Here is a 23,180-nt window from a genome sequence, read left to right as displayed (position 1 = left end):
AGCTGGGGGGTGTCTAACAACCTGCTCAACATAGAGAACAGCTGGGGGGTGCCTAACAACCTGCTCAACATAGAGAACAGCTGGGGGTGCCTAACAACCTGCTCAACATAGAGAACAGCTGGGGGGTGCCTAACAACCTGCTCAACATAGAGAACAGCTGGGGGTGCCTAACAACCTGCTCAACATAGAGAACAGCTGGGGGTGCCTAACAACCTGCTCAACATAGAGAACAGCTGGGGGTGCCTAACAACCTGCTCAACATAGAGAACAGCTGGGGGTGCCTAACAACCTGCTCAACATAGAGAACAGCTGGGGGTGTCTAACAACCTGCTCAACATAGAGAACAGCTGGGGGGTGCCTAACAACCTGCTCAACATAGAGAACAGCTGGGGGTGTCTAACAACCTGCTCAACATAGAGAACAGCTGGGGGTGCCTAACAACCTGCTCAACATAGAGAACAGCTGGGGGTGCCTAACAACCTGCTCAACATAGAGAACAGCTGGGGGGTGCCTAACAACCTGCTCAACATAGAGAACAGCTGGGGGTGCCTAACAACCTGCTCAACATAGAGAACAGCTGGGGGTGCCTAACAACCTGCTCAACATAGAGAACAGCTGGGGGGTGCCTAACAACCTGCTCAACATAGAGAACAGCTGGGGGGTGCCTAACAACCTGCTCAACATAGAGAACAGCTGGGGGGTGCCTAACAACCTGCTCAACATAGAGAACAGCTGGGGGTGCCTAACAACCTGCTCAACATAGAGAACAGCTGGGGGGTGCCTAACAACCTGCTCAACATAGAGAACAGCTGGGGGTGCCTAACAACCTGCTCAACATAGAGAACAGCTGGGGGTGCCTAACAACCTGCTCAACATAGAGAACAGCTGGGGGTGCCTAACAACCTGCTCAACATAGAGAACAGCTGGGGGGTGCCTAACAACCTGCTCAACATAGAGAACAGCTGGGGGGTGCCTAACAACCTGCTCAACATAGAGAACAGCTGGGGGGTGCCTAACAAATTGCTCAATATGGAAAAGCCAAATCTGCTCCACATAAATCACCCCAATAAATCTGCAAAGTGGGACAGTGGGAAATGGAGGTTGGGGGGCGTGAAACATGGAGCGCTGCCTGATCTCACCCTTCACTGGGTGGGGAAGCATGGCGGGGGGCTGGGGGTTGGAGCTCACCTCCCTCCCACATCAATTATGTATTTTCTGAGAAAGTGTAGCCAGTACAAAACCTTTAAATATTAATATAAACATTCATTCCCTGTCTATTTGTTTGAGTAGGAAACGCTTGGCTCTTTGTGTGTGTGTATGAATGAGTGTGTGTATCTGTCCTGTAACTGGGAGTGCGTAACATTGAGTAGCAGTACGTTGAGGCTGGGCCCTGGGCCTGTCAGTGAAAGCTGTGTTTAAATGGGCTTGGGGCCTCAGAGGGGCTATTAGGAGGCGAGGAGAATGAGCTGCATAGGTACAGAAAGTACTGTAGATGCAGACAGGGGGCTGGATAGATACATAGACAGACAGACAGACAGACAGATAGACAGACAGATAGACACCTCACTGAGAAGATGAACCATTATTCAAATGGAGCTCTGTCCACAGACATACGGCAGGGGATCCCATCTCACTCTACATTATGGTGGGGAGAGATACTGTAGTCTACTGCAGGGGAACAAAGACATACTGTGTGTGTGTGTCTGTGTGTGTGTGTGTGTGTGTGTGTGTCAAGGCTAAAAGCGATTCAGAGGCGTATACAGTATGCAATATGCACTCGAGAGCCCATGGTGTGTAACATGATAGTCCTATGAGATTTCACTAAAAACCTCCTGTGTTTTCATCAGGGGAGAAGCCCTATCCTCATTCTACACCCCTGAAGTCATATCTATTGGGTTGCCGCTCATTAAAGAAGAGATGTATGCAAACAGACAGCTAGCTACCGCAGTGACAGTGACCTATTTTACCACCCACATAAAAAACACAGAGACATACACACTCAGACAGAGACATACACACTCAGACAGAGACATACACACTCAGACAGAGACAGAGACATACACACTCAGACAGAGACACACACTCAGACAGAGACATACACTCAGACAGAGACATACACTCAGACAGAGACATACACACTCAGACAGAGACATACACACTCAGACAGAGACATACACACTCAGACAGAGACATACACACTCAGACAGAGACATACACACTCAGACAGACATACACACTCAGACAGAGACATACACACTCAGACAGAGACATACACACTCAGACAGAGACATACACACTCAGACAGAGACATACACACTCAGACAGAGACATACACACTCAGACAGAGACATACACACTCAGACAGAGACATACACACTCAGACAGAGACATACACACTCAGACAGAGACACACACTCAGACAGAGACATACACACTCAGACAGAGACATACTCACTCACTTTTCCATTAAAACGATAAGAAAATGTGAATTCACAATACAGATGCACTGCTGCCGGCAACGGTTTGGCTCTCAGGGTGCATCCCTTTCAGATGGTTAAACATTGCACCTGTACTGTCATTACTGTACCTCAATTCTACACCTCCATCTCTATGGAGTGTGGAGTTCCCACCCTGGTGACTTCCCTCAGAACACCTGTCCCTTTCAGCCAATCAAAACTCAGAGAACACTGTCTTATCCAATCAGATATCTGCTACGCACTGTGCACTCAGTAAATAATAGACTGACCACCGAACGAGAGACAGAGAAAGAAGAGAGAGAAATAAATAGAGAGAGATAGGGATAGAGGGAGACAGAACACAAATATAGAGATACAGTAGAGAGAGAGAGAGAGAACACAAAGGGAGGGAGAGATAGATCGATAGGGAGAGAGAGGGGAGATGGACAGAGAGAAAGGAGAGTGATAGGGAGAGATAGAGAAAGAGAGGGAGGGAGAGGGAGACAAGGACGGAGATAGAGAGAGAAATATATAGAGAGGGAGAGCAACGGAGAGAGAAAGAGGAGACAGAGAGAAAGAGGGAGAGTGTGAGAGAGGGATTGAAGGAGAGCGGGAGAGTGAGAGATGGGGAGGGATGGAGAAAGAGAGCAAGAGATAGAGATTGAGAGAATCTGTATTTAATGAAATTCCTTTTCAGACAGGAACTTCAACCTTTTTTCTCAGCTGTATTGATGATGTGTTATTAAAAATCCCCCATTTCATTAGCATTAAGTCGTTAGGAAAAGAAAGGCCATGATTAAACTCTTAACTCTTCACTCTGCTGGAGCTGAGGAGCTAAGGAGGAAGTCATATGGGGTTAAGACTGGCTGACTAACTGGCTGACTATCAGCTATAGGGACTGACTGACTGACTAACTAACTTGCTGATTGACTGACTAACTAACTGGCTGACTATCAGCTATAGGGACTGACTGACTAACTTGCTGATTGACTGACTAACTAACTGGCTGACTATCAGCTATAGGGACTGACTGACTAACTTGCTGATTGATTGACTAACTAACTGGCTGACTATCAGCTATAGGGACTGACTGACTAACTTGCTGATTGATTGACTAACTAACTGGCTGACTATCAGCTATAGGGACTGACTGACTAACTTGCTGATTGACTGACTAACTAACTGGCTGACTATCAGCTATAGGGACTGACTGACTAACTTGCTGATTGACTGACTAACTAACTGGCTGACTATCATCTATAGGGACAGACTGACTCACTTGCTGATTGATTGACTAACTAACTGACTGACTATCAGCTATAGGGACTGACTGACTGACTAACTTGCTGATTGATTGACTAACTAACTGGCTGACTATCAGCTATAGGGACTGACTGACTAACTAACTTGCTGATTGACTGACTAACTTACTGACTGACTATCAGCTACAGGGTCTAACTAACTGGGTGACTATCAGCTATAGGGTCTGACTAACTGGGTGACTATCAGCTATAGGGTCTGACTAACTGGGTGACTATCAGCTATAGCAGTGGTCGCTTTCTGAGTCAAATTGCAAGCCGAGATCTACCGCTTTTTAAAAACATGATTTAAAAAACAAAAGCCTATGCAACATTAACCAATTAAAAACAGTTCTGACTGTGTAGGAGGGCGGGAGAGAATGTGTGTGTGTAGGCATAGGGCATATGTTGTGTGTGAAGGCATAGGGCATATGTTGTGTGTGGATGAAGGAGAATGGATGCGTAACTAGCTGTATAGAGGGGTGAAAATGTGTCTGAGAAAAAGGGAGGGGGGAAAAGACAGAGGTGGTGATAAACTGGGCCTGGGTGGGCTTGGGGAGTAAGGATGGGAGGTGGTGATAAACTGGGCCTGGGTGGGCTTGGGGAGTAAGGATGGGAGGTGGTGATAAACTGGGCCTGGGTGGGATTGGGGAGTAAGGATGGGAGGTGGTGATAAACTGGGCCTGGGTGTGATTGGGGAATAAGGATGGGAGGTGGTGATAAACTGGGCCTGGGTGGGATTGGGGAGTAAGGATGGGAGGTGGTGATAAACTGGGCCTGGGTGGGCTTGGGGAGTAAGGATGGGAGGTGGTGATAAACTGGGCCTGGGTGGGCTTGGGGAGTAAGGATGGGAGGTGGTGATAAACTGGGCCTGGGTGGGCTTGGGGAGTAAGGATGGGAGGTGGTGATAAACTGGGCCTGGGTGGGCTAGGGGAGTAAGGATGGGAGGTGGTGATAAACTGGGCCTGGGTGGGATTGGGGAGTAAGGATGGGAGGTGGTGATAAACTGGGCCTGGGTGGGCTTGGGGAGTAAGGATGGGAGGTGGTGATAAACTGGGCCTGGGTGGGATTGGGGAGTAAGGATGGGAGGTGGTGATAAACTGGGCCTGGGTGGAATTGGGGAGTAAGGATGGGAGGTGGTGATAAACTGGGCCTGGGTGGGCTGGGGAGTAAGGATGGGAGGTGGTGATAAACTGGGCCTGGGTGGGCTTGGGGAGTAAGGATGGGAGGTGGTGATAAACTGGGCCTGGGTGGGCTTGGGGAGTAAGGATGGGAGGTGGTGATAAACTGGGCCTGGGTGGGCTTGGGGAGTAAGGATGGGAGGTGGTGATAAACTGGGCTTGGGTGGGATAAAGAGGGGAGAACTGGGAGGGGGTGGTGGAGAGGGATGGATTTGGTTTGGGAGAGAGAGAGCGAGAGAGAGAAGGAAGGACTTTTTTTTGTGTGACTTGCAAACCCGCTGAAAAATAAATACGAGTTCTGGACAGATTAGGAAAGAATGTTGAATCATTATTATTCCTTGTTTGTCATTATAACTAAGACTCAATGGCGGTTGAAGGATGGGACTAATAACAAATAACAACAAATAATAACAAAGATAGCTAATAATGTAAGCATACTGTGTCCATAATAAGTATATAGGTTGTATGTTGGGAGCTTTTGGGAAAGAGCACAGTTAGAAAGATATGGCATATAGAAGCAAACCGGATGGACATCATGAAAATGATCGGAGAGGTTGAGAGTAGAAGAAGTTCAGGAGCAAAAAAAATATATATATAATATATATATATATATATATATATATATATATATATATATATATATATATATATATATATATATAATAGAATTATTGTAAAATTAACTCTGTCCATAAGGTGTAGATAGTAAGTAATAATATAAATATAATATGCCATTTAGCAGACGCTTTTTCCAAAGCGACTTACAGTCATGCGTGCATACATTATTATTTTTTTGTGTATGGGTGGTCCCGGGGATCGAACCCACTACCTTGGCGTTACAAGCGCCGTGCTCTACCAGCTGAACTACAGCTGGTATAGACCGGAAGTAGAGGCCTGGGCATTGTTGTTCACTAATTTACTCCAAGTAGGGAAAGGATGGCGGGGTTGAAAAGTAATAAAGGGGAGTATATATATAAAAAACATGGGGGATTGGAAGTGATGCAGACAATTACATTGATAGAAGATACAATCTAGCCCCCCCCCCCCCAAAAAAAAAGACTCAATGGCGGTTATTGGTGAGAATGGAGAGGGGCTTTATTCAGGATATTGGGTGACAGGGAGGACATCAGACATTTCCCTGAGGTGTGCATGGGGCCTCCACTCATCCCATTTCAGTCTCTCGATGGACCCACTCTCCCCAAGTGACCACAGCACTTAAAGGGATGACCACAGCACTTAAAGGGATAATCCACCGCAAACCACTAATTCCTATTATTAACAGTGTTAAACAGTGTTGAATAACACTAATATGTGAAAACAATATTTTTTGCGAACAGTTTCTTCATTTTGTTGTAATAACAAGATTGGTAGATACGTGAAAATTGTTTTGGGAAATCTGTTGCAGCTCAAGTCTACTACAAAATCCACAATGCAATGTTCTCTCTCTCCCTGGGCTGGCTGGCTGGCTAGCAAGATAGAAAACATAGCTACACACAATAATACCAGAGTCAATATCAGCATGTGAAGTAGCTAGCTAGCTGTAAAATCACCTAAACAAACCGCAATATAAATTTAGGAGTCTATATCACCGAGTTCAACTTGCAGTTCGTCTCTGTCACTGAGCTATAAACAGCGTCTCTACCCAGAGCGAGAGCAGAGTTACGTTGCTTTCCCACAGAGATAATTTTGAAGAGATGGGAAAATCCATTAGATTCGGATTGCGTGACGATTATCTTAGCAACCGCGTGATGCAACATGACATTGTGAATGCAATTGGTCAAAAGTCAGTTGGGTCTGTTTCCTACAGACACGGCGCATTGCGACATGGTACTTGAAGGCGAAACTGAGGTGAATAATTTGGTCCACTGATTAAGATTGAGCACATCTAAGCGAAATCTATACTTTAAATGACGATATAAACGGATGGATGTATTCTAGACAAGTATGGCCATACCATCTATTGGCTGATTTGTTTTAAAAGTGTTATGAAATGTGATAGTGTGTAATCCCCAGTGACGAGAATGATATAGCTATGACGCGTTCCTACATGATTTCCTGATTTTCACAGGGGGACCACTTAGAAGTTAAATCACGGGGGGGAAAAATGGTATTTTACCCACTGATAGAACATAGGCTTTCACCAAATTGACAGGAGTTTCATGATTTCTATTTCTGTAGGTGGATTATCCCTTTAAGTGGAAGTTTTTCTCCAATGTATGTACAATGACATAATCCACAGTTACTTTTTGGTACATTAGGAGAGGAGTTGGAGCTTAAATGCCCTAAAAAGGCTTAGCGCCTCAAGTACAAAGACATACTTTGCTTTATGTTATTATTTGAAAAATTGTCTGCTCAGCCCACATGCTCTATATACAGTGGGGGAAAAAAGTATTTAGTCAGCCACCAATTGTGCAAGTTCTCCCACTTAAAAAGATGAGAGAGGCCTGTAATTTTCATCATATGTACACGTCAACTATGACAGACAAAATGAGAAAAAATAATCCAGAAAATCACATTGTAGGATTTTTTATGAATTTATTTGCAAATTATGGTGGAAAATAAGTATTTGGTCAATAACAAAAGTTTCTCAATACTTTGTTATATACCCTTTGTTGGCAATGACACAGGTCAAACGTTTTCTTTAAGTCTTCACAAGGTTTTCACACACTGTTGCTGGTATTTTGGCCCATTCCTCCATGCAGATCTCCTCTAGAGCAGTGATGTTTTGGGGCTGTCGCTGGACAACACAGACTTTCAACTCCCTCCAAAGATTTTCTATGGGGTTGAGATCTGGAGACTGGCTAGGCCACTCCAGGACCTTGAAATGCTTCTTACGAAGCCACTCCTTCATTGCCCGGGCGGTGTGTTTGGGATCATTGTCATGCTGAAAGACCCAGCCACGTTTCATCTTCAATGCCCTTGCTGATGGAAGGAGGTTTTCACTCAAAATCTCACGATACATGGCCCCATTCATTCTTTCCTTTACACGGATCAGTCGTCCTGGTCCCTTTGCAGAAAAACAGCCCCAAAGCATGATGTTTCCACCCCCATGCTTCACAGTAGGTATGGTGTTCTTTGGATGCAACTCAGCATTCTTTGTCCTCCAAACACGACGAGTTGAGTTTTTACCAAAAAGTTCTATTTTGGTTTCATCTGACCATATGACATTCTCCCAATCCTCTTCTGGATCATCCAAATGCACTCTAGCAAACTTCAGACGGGCCTGGACATGTACTGGCTTAAGCAGGGGGACACGTCTTGCACTGCAGGATTTGAGTCCCTGGCGGCGTAGTGTGTGTTACTGATGGTAGGCTTTGTTACTTTGGTCCCAGCTCTCTGCAGGTCATTCACTAGGTCCCCCCGTGTGGTTCTGGGATTTTTGCTCACCGTTCTTGTGATCATTTTGACCCCACGGGGTGAGCTCTTGCGTGGAGCCCCAGATCGAGGGAGATTATCAGTGGTCTTGTATGTCTTCCATTTCCTAATAATTGCTCCTACAGTTGATTTCTTCAAACCAAGCTGCTTACCTATTGCAGATTCAGTCTTCCCAGCCTGGTGCAGGTCTACAATTTTGTTTCTGGTGTCCTTTGACAGCTCTTTGGTCTTGGCCATAGTGGAGTTTGGAGTGTGACTGTTTGAGGTTGTGGACAGGTGTCTTTTATACTGATAACAAGTTCAAACAGGTGCCATTAATACAGGTAACGAGTGGAGGACAGAGGAGCCTCTTAAAGAAGAAGTTACAGGTCTGTGAGAGCCAGAAATCTTGCTTGTTTGTAGGTGACCACTTATTTTCCACCATAATTTGCAAATAAATTCATAAAAAATCCTACAATGTGATTTTCTGGATTTTTTTTCTCAATTTGTCTGTCATAGTGTACCTATGATGAAAATTACAGGCCTCTCTCATCTTTTTAAGTGGGAGAACTTGCACAATTGGTGGCTGACTAAATAACATTTTCTAGCATGAGAGCTACTTTTAAAAATGAAACATGTCACGAGCTACAATATTTTCCCTAGCTTTCAAATAGGAACTTCTTCTCCTCTCCCCTGCAACTCTTCCCCGGGTCCTTAGTGTACAAGAGAAAGTAGTGCACTATGTGTTCTGTCAATATAACTGGTAAAATAATGGTTAATAAACAACTAAGGGGTCCCTATAAAATCTGGGATGTTTTCTGTTTTATTTTTCCTGCTTTATTATGTTTTGTTTTTCACTCTCAAAATTACAATTGTTCAGAGAAAAATGAGTGCTGGGAAAATGAGAAAAGTGGACTCTGAATGTCGTGTGTTTAAAGAAGAATGGACAGTAAAATACTTTTTTACTAATATTTGACATATGGCCAAGAAAGTGTTGCCATTTTTAAGGAATGTAATCTCAATCATCATTTTTCAAGCATTGGCCTACTAAAAAGATCACAAAGGATCCTTGTTTTTTTCAGCCCCATATATATGTGTGTGAACAAACGTTCTCAGTCATAAATTACAACAAATCCCATCACAGGTCAAATTTAACAAATGACCACTTGTCAGCTGTTCTGAGAATCTCTACATCAAAGATGACAGCAGACTTTGATGCCCTTGCCAAGAGAGGTGAGCAGACCCATTGTTCACATTAAGACTTGAATAACCGTGACTGTGGTAGGCAAGGATTATGCTTTTTCATGGTGATGGTTATGCAGTGAGAACTATCCAGCAATGCACTTGGATACAGGTAATAACAAATCAGTCAGATTTGGACTGAGGTGATTGGATAACTGTAAATATGGCTCACAATGGAGATTAGAATTGTTCCTTAATATGCTTTCAAAAACAGACCATTCCAAATGAAACGGATGTTCTTACCATATGTTTCACTCAAATTTTAGAATAGTATTTATTTTTTATTTATTTTTTACACAGCTGCTGTTACATTTTCCATGTCTCCAGTCATATAATATATATTTTTAAGTTAGCATATTGTGACTGTCAGTTTGATTGTACTTCACAAGGGTAGAGATGCAGGATCTGTGTGTGTGTGTTTGACTGTGTATGTGATGTTATAAATTATATCAATTTTGTGAACATATTGTAAAAAATTTGTTCACAAAAAACAAGAGTAGAGATGGTACAAGGGTAGAATTGTTCTGCAAGCATATGTACACCTACAGTACACTAGTAGTTGCGTGTCAATGTGAAAATGAATAAAGGCTTCACATGTTTTGTCACGCATATAGTATGTGGCCCTTCACTTGGTTTCAAAAACTCTATGTGGCCCTTGAGCCAAAAGGTTTGCCCACCCCTGATCTACAGGGACTGACTTACTGATTGACTATCAGCTATAGGGACTCACTGACTGATTGACTATCAGCTATAGGGACTCACTGACTGATTGACTATCAGCTATAGGCACTGACTGACTGATTGACTATCAGCTATAGGGACTGACTGATTCACTATCAGCTATAGGGACTGCCTGACTGATTAACTATCAGCTGTAGGGACTGACTGACTGATTGAATATCAGCTATAGGGACTGACTGACTGATTAACTATCAGCTATAGGGACTGACTGACTGATTGACTATCAGCTATAGGGACTGACTGACTGATTGACTATCAGCTATAGGGACTGACTGATTGACTATCAGCTATAGGGACTGACTGACTGACTGACTATCAGCTATAGGGACTGACTGACTGATTGACTATCAGCTATAGGGACTGACTGACTGACTGACTGATTAACTATCAGCTATAGGGACTGACTGACTGATTGACTATCAGCTATAGGGACTGACTGACTGATTGACTATCAGCTATAGGGACTGACCGACTGATTGACTCTCAGCTATAGGGACTGACTGACTATCAGCTATAGGGACTGTCTGACTAACTGGCTGACTATCAGCTATAGGGACTGTCTGACTAACTGGCTGACTATCAGCTATTGGGACTGACTGAATGAGGGGAGAAGAGCAACACACTCCAATAGGTCTGTATGTGGAAGAAAGTGAACATTTGAGCTGTGTGAACATAAACTGTTTTTTGGGATGATTGACAGGGCTTTAACTCTCATTAGCAGTAACTGTCTCTCTTAGTAGAGGAGTGTATTAATGAATCCTTCTGAGTCAGAACCCCTCTCCTCCACACAGAGTGAGTGGTGAGGTATCAGAACACTCCTTTAAAACTCTGCCAGCCAGACAGCATCACACAACTAACAGTAGGACCACAACTACACTACCGTTCAAAAGTTTGGGGTCACTTAGAAATGTCTTTGTTTTCGAAAGAAAAGCAATTTTTTTGTCCATTATATAATATCAAATTGATCAGAAATACAGTGGATACATTGTTAATGTTGAAAATTGCTATTGTGGCTGGAAACGGCTGACTTTTTATGGAATATCTACATAGGCGTACAGAGGCCCATTATCAGCAACCAACAGTCCTGTGTTCCAATGACATTTACATCATTAGCATGACACGTTGTGTTTGCTAATCCAAGTTTATCATTTTAAAAGGCTAATTGATCATTAGAAATCCCTTTTGCAATGATGTTAGCACAGCTGAAAACTGTTGTGCTAATTAAAGTAGCAATACAACTGGCCTTCTTGAGACTAGTTGAGTATCTGGAGCATCAGCAATTGTGGGTTCAATTACAGGCTCAAAATGGCCAGAAACAAAGAACTTTCTTCTGGAACTCGTCAGTCTATTCTTGTTCTGAGAAATGAAGGCAGCAGCAGCACAAAATAACACTACTGATCTCTCAAAGCTATCACACTTTTATGAAGCCTTCAGCTATTCAAGATGGACTTTTGCAGCAATTGGCTAATTTCAGTATATTACAAATGTCTCTCATATGTAAAACCTTAGACTTGTTTAAGGAAGGTATAACTGGTTTTGGGGGAATTTCGTTGATTATGATCTTAATTGTGTTTTAGTTAGTTAGCTGTTAATGTTCCCCCAGGTTGGCACACAGCTGGTATGGCAGAGGGGCAGACAGATGGGGCAGAGACTGAGACTGGTACTAGGTCTGTTGCCATGGAAATAATAGCCACAGCATCTTTCTGGGCAGAAACAGTCGACTGAAGGGCACAGAGAGAGAGAGAGAAATATATAGAGAGGGAGGGAAATACCACTGTGTTGATTATATATGCTGCTCACGACCTGCCATTTCCCAGCAGCCACAAAACCATCAGTAGGAAGAGAAGCTGAGAGCAGTCCGCCTCTCTCTCCCTCTTATCTGCTCTCTCCTCGTGTCTCAGTGTTTCTCTCTCTCTCTTTTCTGCATTCTTAAGCTCTCCATTGGCGTCACTCCCTATTGTCCCTGTGTGCTGGTGTCCCTCTCCTCTTCAGTGTCTCTGTCCCTATATGTGCTCTCTCTCTCTATATTTCCTCTCTGTCCCCCCCAGAACTCCGTTCATAAGAGCCCCACCCGGGGGGAGATAAGTAGTGAATGTGATTAGAGTCTGGAGCCACTATGGTGACAGAGGCTTTTACAAAGCATTATCTGGTTTTCTGGGACAACGCATCTCTTTTATGTGTGTGTTTGTGTGTGGCTAAGAGCAGCATCGTGACACAGGAAAGTTACACAAGAACATCTTGTCTCAGAGTGCTGTGATCAGAGAGCCTCTTGAGCCAAGAGACAACACTTCCAGCCTTTGTGTGTGTGTGTGTGATTGACAGGCTATACACGTCAGCTACTACAGCAACTGAAATAACTGCAACACTTAACAAAGAGTTGCAGTTAGTTTCGGAACGGGTGGCAAGGAATAAGTTATTCCTGAATATTTCCAAAATAATTTATTTGTATTTGGGTCAAATCATTCACTATATCCTAAACCTCAACTACAGTGAGGGAAAAAAGTATTTGATCCCCTGCTGATTTTGTACGTTTGCCCACTGACAAAGACATGATCAGTCTATCATTTTAATGGTAGGTTTATTTGAACAGTGAGAGACAGAATAACAACAACAAAAATCCAGAAAAACGCATGTCAAAAATGTTATAAATTGATTTGCATTTTAATGAGGGAAATAAGTATTTGACCCCTCTGCAAAACATGACTTAGTACTTGCTGGCAAAACCCTTGTTGGCAATCACAGAGGTCAGACCTTTCTTGTAGTTGGCCACCAGGTTTGCACACATCTCAGGAGGGATTTTGTCCCACTCCTCTTTGCAGATCTTCTCCAAGTCATTAAGGTTTCGAGGCTGACGTTTGGGAACTTGAACCTTCAGCTCCCTCCATAGATTTTCTATGGGACTAAGGTCTGGAGACTGGCTAGGCCACTCCAGGACCTTAATGTGCTTCTTCTTGAGCCACTCCTTTGTTGCCTTGGCCGTGTGTTTTGGGTCATTGTCATGCTGGAATACCCATCCACGACCCATTTTCAATGCCCTGGCTGAGGGAAGGAGGTTCTCACCCAAGATTTGACGGTACATGGCCCCGTCCATCGTCCCTTTGATGCTGTGAAGTTGTCCTGTCCCCTTAGCAGAAAAACACCCCCAAAGCATAATGTTTCCACCTCCATGTTTGACGGTGGGGATGGTGTTCTTGGGGTCATAGGCAGCATTCCTCCTCCTCCAAACACGGCGAGTTGAGTTGATGCCAAAGAGCTCCATTTTGGTCTCATCTGACCACAACACCTTCACCCAGTTCTCCTCTGAATCATTCAGATGTTCATTGGGAAACTTCAGACGGGCCTGTATATGTGCTTTCTTGAGCAGGGGGACCTTGCGGGCGCTGCAGGATTTCAGTCCTTCACGGCGTAGTGTGTTACCAATTGTTTTCTTGGTGACAATGGTCCCAGCTGCCTTGAGATCATTGACAAGATCCTCCCGTGTAGTTCTGGGCTGATTCCTCACCATTCTCATGATCATTGCAACTCCACGAGGTGAGATCTTGCATGGAGCCCCAGGCCGAGGGAGATTGACAGTACTTTTGTGTTTCTTCCATTTGCGAATAATCGCACCAACTGTTGTCACCTTCTCACCAAGCTGCTTGGCGATGGTCTTGTAGCCCATTCCAGCCTTGTGTAGGTCTACAATCTTGTCCCTGACATCCTTGCGTTTTTCTGGATTTTGTTGTTGTTATTCTGTCTCTTACTGTTCAAATAAACCTACCATTAAAAGTATAGACTGATCATTTCTTTGTCAGTGGGCAAATGTACAAAATCAGCAGGGGATCAAATACTTTTTTCCCTCACTGTACATCTCGTAATGAATAATGTGGAAATTGAGCAAGTTGAGGTGACTAAACTGCTTGGAGTAACCCTGGATTGTAGACTGTCATGGTCAAAGCATATTGATACAACAGTAGCTAAGATGGGGAGAAGTATGTCCATAATTAAGCACTGCTCTGCCTTCTTAACAACACTATCAACAAGGCAGGTCCTACAGGCCCTAGCTTTGTCGCACCTAGACTACTGTTCAGTAGTGTGGTCAGGTGCCACAAAGAGGGACTTGGGAAAATTGCAGTTGGCTCAGAACTGGGCAGCACGGCTGGCCCTTAAAAGTACACGGAGAGCGAACATTGATGACATACATGTCAGTCTCTCCTGGCTCAGAGTGGAAAAGAGACTGACTTCATCACTGCTTGTTTTTGTGAGAGGTGTTGACGAGACATGCCACCAGAGGTCTCTTCACAGTCCCCAAGTCCAGAACAGACTATGGGAGGCGCACAGTACTACATAGAGCCATGACTACATGGAACTCTATTCTACATCAGGTAACTGATGCAAGCAGTAGAATCAGATTAAAAAAACAGGTAAAAATACACCTTGTGGAACAGCGGGGACTGTGAAGAGACACACACACAGGTAAATACACACATACATACAGACACTCACTCTACACACACATACACATGGATGTTGTATTGTACATTTGTGATAGTGGAGTAGTGGCCTGAGGGAACACACTAAATGTATTGGTTAAAGTGTTATGAAATATAATGTCATGTAATATTTTAAATTGTATATAACTGCCTTAATGTTGCAGGACCCCAGGAAGAGTAGCTGCTGTGGGGATCCTTAATAAATACAAATTACTATGTATGGTGTGAGTACTCTGTATGTATGGTGTGAGTACTCTGTATGTATGGTGTGAGTATTCTGTATGTATGGTGTGAGTACTCTGTATGTATGGTGTGAGTACTCTGTATGTATGGTGTGAGTACTCTGTATGTATGGTGTGAGTACTCTGTATGGTGTGAGTACTCTGTATGGTGTGAGTACTCTGTATGGTATGAGTACTCTGTATGTGTGGCTTGCTGAGTGGATCCATGCTGTGTTGGCACCTTGCCATGTCATGAAACGGTTGTCTCCACATGCAGTGGTTCCGGCTCTCTGCACTCATGCACAGACAGACGACACACACTAATGTCACAGAACAACAGAGCTTCTAGTCCCTGACTGTGCAGAGCTCTGTGTGCATTCTCAGTTCCTAATTGGGTCGTATGTGATACTATATTTCTGGGAGACCACGTGGAGTTTTCTGCTGCAAAACCCCCTCATAGAAACGGCATGCTGTGATGAACTGCAGTGGATGGGCTTGGAAAATATGAACTTCAGCTAAGACTAGAGAAAGGCTACACACGTTTGATGAGGGTTCGTCGGATCCATTGTGTGTGTGTCTAAGTGAGTGAGTGTTCGTGTGTCCTTGTTTTCCTACCTTATCGGGACCCCAATGCCCCAACAATTTACCCGAATGTCCTGACAACGGCAGGAAAACAAAGTTTTTTTTTGAAAAGTCAGGACTTTTTTTCATGTCCTGAATTTGTTCCAATGCTATTTTGAGCTTGAAGTGGAACTGACTGCATTTGAACTACTTTGCAGAAATGAAACAAATAGACAATTATAATATCAGTCAAAAATATAAAATTGCCAGTTTATGCTTCAAAACCAACTTTATAAGAGGTTTTAAAAATAGGTTCTACATGATGTACAGTAAGGCATTGTTGGCAGAACAGATGGATGCAGTTCAATGCATGATTCATATAAATCACCAATACATGTCTTGGTAGTCCAAAAAATATTGCTATCACGTTGTAAATCACAGCTGGCCTGCTACATTGTCTGCTGCCAAAACCCATTTGGGATGTTTCAGTTTCAATAACTCAATATTTTGAACAAAAACGGACAACTGTAACTAAGGCTGGGAATGTCAATAAAATCAAACTAGCAAGGGCAATCATCACAAGTCCGTCATAACGTGGCTAATAGGCTAGCGTGTCAAACACAAGGCCCGCGGGTTGAATAGGACACACAAGCCAGTATAAATGAGTCACCAGCTGAGTCATCTACTGTACTTTATAAAATGACAGCCTGATGCGCGCTCGCATCGGCCAATTCAACTTCAATTACGCCGCTTTCGTGTGTCTCGTTTACATCGCGCAGCGGAGGGAAAGTGTACAGACACACGCCACAGTCCTAGCTAGGGTACTAAAATGTTGCAGTCTGGCTTCGGTTTTTAAAGCTTGACAATTAATAACCAAAAACCAAAACCTGCAACGAAACACCATGCAAAAGAGAAAAATGTAGGCAGGCCTATTACAGCAACATTTGAGCAGTAGCCTAGGTTGGCTACTCAACTACAATAGCAACATGTTGAGTGCACCATACAGCAATGCTGCACTCTACCGCACCGGTGATCCATGCAGTGTAAAAAAAAGAAAAACATGTTTTAAGTTTACCTATAGCTACGTTTTCGTTATTTGGAGTTATTACATACTTTTTGATTAGTGTTGCAAATATAAATGTATCTCTTTTGTGTTAATATGTAAAAATGCTATATATAGCATCCTATGTACATACGTGTACATTATAAAGGGCCATATTTTAACAAATAAAACAATGGCCAGTTTGGATCACAGATGCACGGGAAAAAAAAGAAAGAAAAAAGAATATTGTCTGGCTCGTGAATTGGTTGTGTTTTTTCAATATGGTCCGTGCGCTGATTGAGTTTGGCACCCCTGGGCTAGCGTATCTATTTATGTAGCTTGCTATTTATTTAGCAAGCTAAAAACACGTAGCCTAACGTTAACAAGCTCGCTAGCTAGCTACTGGGAGGATGTCGTGTCAATGCAGGAGTGGGTGAGTGACAGACTTTTCCCCCTCATATCGTTTTTCGTTGGCTACAGCTAGAGATGCTACAGGTGTAATTTGGTTAGCTAGCAAGAAATGTGAATTGATTTGCTAGCTAGCTAGCTATGGCTGAACTTGAACAACTGTTATCCACAGTTAGCGTATCTCTTAGTTGTCAATGAAATGTATTTGGCATCGATCAAATGGGCGAGCAGGCAGGCAAGTTCCCATTCAGTTGTCAAAACGTGTGTTGGGACAACCATGCATTTGCAGGCAAGCTGCAAAAGGACGAGCAGGCTACTATTCCCCATCGTTTATCAGTGCAATTATGACGGCCAACTAGCTGAAAAAGTTTTAGAGGGTTTATCTAATGTTCCGTCGTTAGATTTTAGTTCATCTTGCTCTGGCTAGCATTAGTTGTTGATCTTGTTGTTGTTGATGTGCATAGGCAACTGAGGGAGAGAGAGCCTACCTTTTCATGGTTGTTTGATCAAAAGGATTGTGAAGATCCCAAATGTAAGACTCCCGTGGTATTTACAGTGCATTCGGAAAGTATTCAGAACCCTTGACTTTTTCCACATTTTGTTACATTACAGCATTATTCTAAAATTGACTTTTATTTTTTTTATCTACACACAATACCCCATAATAACAAAGTGAAAACAAGTTTAGACTTTTTTGCATATGTATTACAACAAAACAATATTCAGACCCTTTGCTATGAGACTCGAAATTGAACTCAGGTGCATCCTATTTCCATTGATCCTCCTTGAGATGTTTCTACAACTTGTTTGGAGTCCACCTATGGTAAATTCAATTGATTGGACATGATTTGGAAAGGCACACACCTGTCTATAAAAGATCCCACAGTTGACAGTCATGTCAGAGCAAAACCCAAGCCATGAGGTCGAAGGAATTGACCTCCGAGACAGGATTGTGTCGAGGCACAGATCTGGGGAAGGGTACCAAAAAAGAATTCTGCAGCATTGAAGGTCCCCAAGAACAGTGACATCCATCATTCTTAAATGGAATAGGTTTGGAACCACCAAGACTTCCTAGAGCTGGCAGCCCGGCCAAACTGAGCAGTCTGGGGTAGAAGGGCCTTGGTCAGGGAGGTGACCTAGAACCCGATGGTCACTCTGACAGAGCTCCAGAGTTCCTCTGTGGAGATGAGAGAACCTTCCAGAAGGACAAACATCTCTGCAGCACTCCACACATCAGGCCTTTATGGTAGAGTGGCCAGACGGAAGCCACTCCTCAGTAAATGGCACATGACAGCCCGCTTGGAGTTTGCCAAAAGGCACCTAAAGACTCTCAGACCATGAGAAACAAGATTCTCTGGTCTGATGAAACCAAGATTGAACTCTTTGGCCTGAATGCCAAGTGTCACGTCTGGAGGAAACCTGGCACCATCCCTATGGTGAAGCATGGTGGTGGCAGCATCATGCTGTGGGGATGTTTTTCAGTGGCAGGGACTGGGAGACTAGTCAGGATGGAGGGAAAGATGAATGGAGCAAAGTACAGAGAGATCCTTGATGAAAACCTGCTCCAGAGCACTCAGGGCCTCAGACTGGGGGCGAAGGTTCACCTTCCAACAGGACAACGACCCTAAGCACATAGCCAAGACAACGCAGGAGTGATTTCGGGACAAGTCTCTGAATGTCCTTGAGTGGCCCAGCCAGAGCCCGGACTTGAACCCGATCAAACATCTCTGGAGAGACCTGAAAATAGCTATGTAGCGACGCTCTCCATCCAACCTGACAGAGTTTGAGAGGATCTGCAGAGAAGAATGGGAGAAACTCCCCAAATACAGGTGTGCCAAGCTTGTTTGCTCAAATTTCTTAAAACCTGTTTTTGCTTTGTCATTATGGGGTATTGTGTGTAGATTGACGAGAGAAAAAAAGCAATTTAATCAATTTTAGAATAAGGCTGTAACGTAACAAAATGTGGAAAAATTCAAGGGGTTTGAATACTTTCCGAATGCACTGTATATTTGCAGAAATCCATTCACTTGTATTTTGTGGCTTTTAGCAAATGCGTTCTAATGATCTAAAGTCGCGTTGTTGCTACTGCCTATAAACACATAGTCCAGTTCAAAGTGAATGATGGCAGACCTGTGTGGCATATGGCTTATTTGCATATTGGCCTACTGTAGCTCTGATTGGCTATGGCATACCGGTCTATGTAGACTCCATTGCTGGAAAGTACAGATGTTTTCATTTGGTTATATTTACTGCAGTGTCTATTATTTGTCCAAACGCACAGCCTCTTTCCCACACTGAATTTTCACAAATGCCTTCCCAAACATTCTATGAATTTATGAAAACGTGAAAATGACTTTATCTAAGTGCTCGCTTATCAGAAAATTCTTCCTGGGGGTGTTTATGAACAGATTTGAATAAAATGTAATGTTGCTAAAATGCTGTCAGTTCCACTTTAAGGGTTAGGTTTATGGTTTTGGGGTTAAGGTTAGGGCTACGGTTTTTGGGATTAAGGTTAGGGTTAAGGAAAATAGGATTATTAATGGTCAAAAATTTTACTCCCCCAAAAGTCCTGAAATGTCACTAAAATAAAGCAGTGTGTGAGTGAATTAATGAGTGAGTGTGTGTGTGGGTGGGTGAGTGAGTGTGTGTGTGTGGGTGTGTTGGTGTGTCTGGTCTTACCTGGGTGTCCATGTAGTGGTGAGTGTGGTCTGGGTAGTGTAGGAGAGGTACTGGACGTCACAATCAGGCTCTTCCTGTTACTTGTCCGACAGCTGGGGAGAGAAGAGACACACACTTAAAAATGACAACACCACACACCCTCACCGAGGAACTACATTTCAATCAATTGGATGGCCAATAGGGAGTTTGCTCTGAACCGGGCACAGATTCCCAATACATCTGGAGCCAGTTGAACAACATTATCGTTCCCATAATGTGTTCCATCTACATACCATTCCCTCAACACCACCCCGTCTTTCAGTGGCCACAGAACAAAGAATAAGTGGCATTATTAAGACTCCTCACTCCAATCAGGTTAGTAGACCAGGTTAAAGGAACAGTGTAGCAGCTCCACACACACACCCTTCATGACAGCATCCCAGCTGACCCCAGAGTGTCTCTCTCTCTCTCTCTCTCACACACACTCACTCACTCACTCACTCACTCACTCACTCACTCACTCACTCACTCACTCACTCACTCACTCACTCACTCACTCACTCACTCACTCACTCACTCACTCACTCACTCAGCACAGCTGTATAGTACTCACTGCCCACTGCTCAGACCTGCACACTACATTGGGTTTACGTGAGGTGACTGACCAAGGAGGGTAAGTGAGAGAGAGAGATGGAGAAAGGATGGTGTGTCCGTCCATCCGTGGGGATGGTGTGTGAGTGTGTGTTAGGCTTAGGCGGTATACCGGGATATTTCGAAAATACCGACGGTATGATTTTCAATACCGTCAAAAAACAAAAAGTATGAAAATCTGGATACCACCCAACCCTAGTATGTGTGTACGTACGCCTGGATGGTGTGTGAGTTTGTGAGCAGAGATTTACACATTGTGCTGCTCACTGATCCGAGAAATTTGACTGTGCCCTTTACAGTCCACCCAGAGGAAACAACATAGAAACATAGCAACTAGAACAGCAACACCATTGAGAGCTCAGGCCAGGAGAGGTCTGATTGTAGATCTGTGCTTCTAGCCACAAGGTTGGAGCCACGTTCTTAATCAAGGCGGAACACCTAACTGTTGTGCTGTGGTTTCATGAGTGTGTGTAATAAGCCAGTAAGCTAATTGCAGTAAGACACAAAACAGGTCCACACACACACAGCAAACTAACACGGCCATCAGTCAGCTCTGCATAATGGATGTCTCTCTCACAGCAGAGAGTCTGTAGAGGAGAGATGAGGAGGAGAGGGAGGGGAGGAAGAGAGGAGAGGAGAAGGAGAAAAGAGGAAGATGAAGGAGAAGAGAGGAGATTGGAGGAGAGGAGTGGTAAAATCCAGCCATCACTGCAGAAACCTAGCAGCATATAGCTGGCACTCTGTCAACTGAGGTAGGGATGGAGAGATGGAGAGAGGTAGGGGTGGAGAGATGGAGAGAGGGTACAGTAGGATGTAGAGATTGAGAGGAGGTGGACAGGTAGGGTTTAATAAGGGAAGGAGGAGTGAAAGAGTGTGAAGGGAGGACGGTGAAAGGAGAGGGGTAGGAGAGGGACTAGAGAAACACTCACTCCACTCCACCACTCTTCATCTCACATTCTGTATTTAACAACATCCTGTCTAGTGGAGAGAAAAACAGGACTAAATCAAATCAACAACAACTAGCCCCAGTAAGGCCTTGGTACATTGACATAGTAATGGTTAGATAGCAGCTGTGTGAAGGCAGGCAGGCAGGAGCATGAAATGATCGCCGAGCTCTAATTACAGTCATCCAGATAGCAACTGCTTCTCTTCTCACCATGTCTAAGGGTGTTTTTACATATAGTCCTCTTTAAAAGAACCGATCTCAGTCCTCTTTAAAGTGAACTGGGGTAAAGAAAAATAACCAAATAACTCAATTCTCCTTGTGTTCACACTGCCCTTGCCTTTGAATGAGGACCCCAACTCTTTTGCCAGTTCACTTCACCTATTTTGTGGACCGAGTCCTCTTTGCGTTCACATTTCTATGTTTAGAAAGGAACCAAGATTATTTTCCAACATGCACTCTGGGTTTTTACAAAGTGCAGGACAAGCCATTCAATCAGAATGTGTTATCGGACAGTTAGATACACCTACTTACATTTAAAATATGAGACATTATAATTGTAATCAGAATTAACATGTAAATTGTATTGCTAACAGAAAAAATAGCAATAGAATAACTGCAGAATAAATAATGCTGTAATTGAAAATTGTCCACCCAAGCCCCTTTAAGCGCTAGAATAGATTTTGTACCCTATGTTGTGATTCTCACCAAATAGGTTGTCTTCTCACACTATTCAAATCCCACAATCAATAAACATCTTATGAAGCTTCTCTTAGCCTATAGATCAAATATTGCAAACAAATAATCTGAACTAAAAACTCCACACATTTCGGAATTTCTGTGCATCCTTGACAATCACTAATCAATATCCAAAAAAAAAAAAAAAAATTCCCCTCAAACCTGCACAACATCATCATCTTTTTTGTGGCACCAATGGGAGGGGTTATGGCAGGGGAAACGGTGTTGTAGTAGTCTAGTGTGTGGTGCGGGAATAATGACAAGCGAACCTGGGAAGCTTTGCATTCACATTGCGCTAAAAAAAGGGAACCGGACCACGGAATTCAAGCGAACCGAACACAGACCGCCTCTCGAGATAGTCCCAGTTCGGTTTGCTTCGGGGACTCTTTTGAGGGGTCTGAGTTCCTTTGTAGTTCTCACACGGCACAAAAAATTAAGCGAACCACACTGAGTTAGCAAAAATGGTCTGAAAGGGACCAAGTGTGAAAACACCCTATTACCATGTCATACTGGTTCACTTCTCTCAGTCCAAATCGGTTCTATTAAGGTTTTCTGAGGGTTTGAAAGCCCATGTCTCAGCTCAACCCAATAACTTAATCTCTTCATTTCTTTCTTTCCATCTCTCTCTATCTCTTTCGCTAACACGCACACACCCGAGCCAGTTACCAGAGGATTTAAGTATGTTTGATGAAAGGAACATTTATTTTATCAGGTGGGGATGTAGTGGTCCTCTGTAGCTCAGCTGGTGAAGCACGGCGCTTGTAACGCCAAGGTAGTGGGTTCGATCCCCGGGACCACCCATACACAAAAAATGTATGCACGCATGACTGTAAGTCGCTTTGGATAAAAGCGTCTGCTAAATGGCATATTATTATTATTATTATGTAGAATTCATGAGGCAGTAAGTAAGTGTCTCTCCCCTGATGAGGAGCAGAATAGCTGAATTACCTGCCAGCTCTGTGGTGGGACCATCCAGCTACTGCTAATACACCTACAATGCCTACAGTTGCTTCAGAAAGTATTCACACCCCTTGACTTTTTCCACATTTTGTTGCGTTACAGCCTGAATTTAAATTTGATTAAATTGAGATTGTGTGTCACTGGCCTACACACAATACCCCATTATGTCAAAGTGGATTTTTTTTTTGTATAACATTTTCTAAATTAAGACAAAATGTAAAGCTGAAATGTCTTTAGTCAATAAGTATTCAACC

At 43.5% G+C, this 23,180-nt stretch overlaps 1 protein-coding gene across 1 annotated transcript in view; it reads right to left on the bottom strand.

The window, feature by feature from the left end:
* LOC121534060 (microtubule-associated serine/threonine-protein kinase 2-like) overlaps positions 1-23,180 on the bottom strand; it is a 248,356-nt gene that overhangs the window by 42,140 nt on the left and 183,036 nt on the right. The window contains exon 5 of the mRNA XM_041840495.2: positions 19,656-19,747. Coding sequence (XP_041696429.2) covers positions 19,656-19,747 — 92 coding nt within the window. The remainder of the gene's footprint in view (positions 1-19,655; positions 19,748-23,180) is intronic.

This window comes from Coregonus clupeaformis, chromosome 20 (genome assembly GCF_020615455.1).
Source record: "Coregonus clupeaformis isolate EN_2021a chromosome 20, ASM2061545v1, whole genome shotgun sequence".
In the NCBI taxonomy this organism is placed as follows: Eukaryota; Metazoa; Chordata; class Actinopteri; order Salmoniformes; family Salmonidae; genus Coregonus; species Coregonus clupeaformis.
Note: the sequence above shows the minus strand (reverse complement) of the source record. Positions and strands in the feature narration are given on the sequence as shown.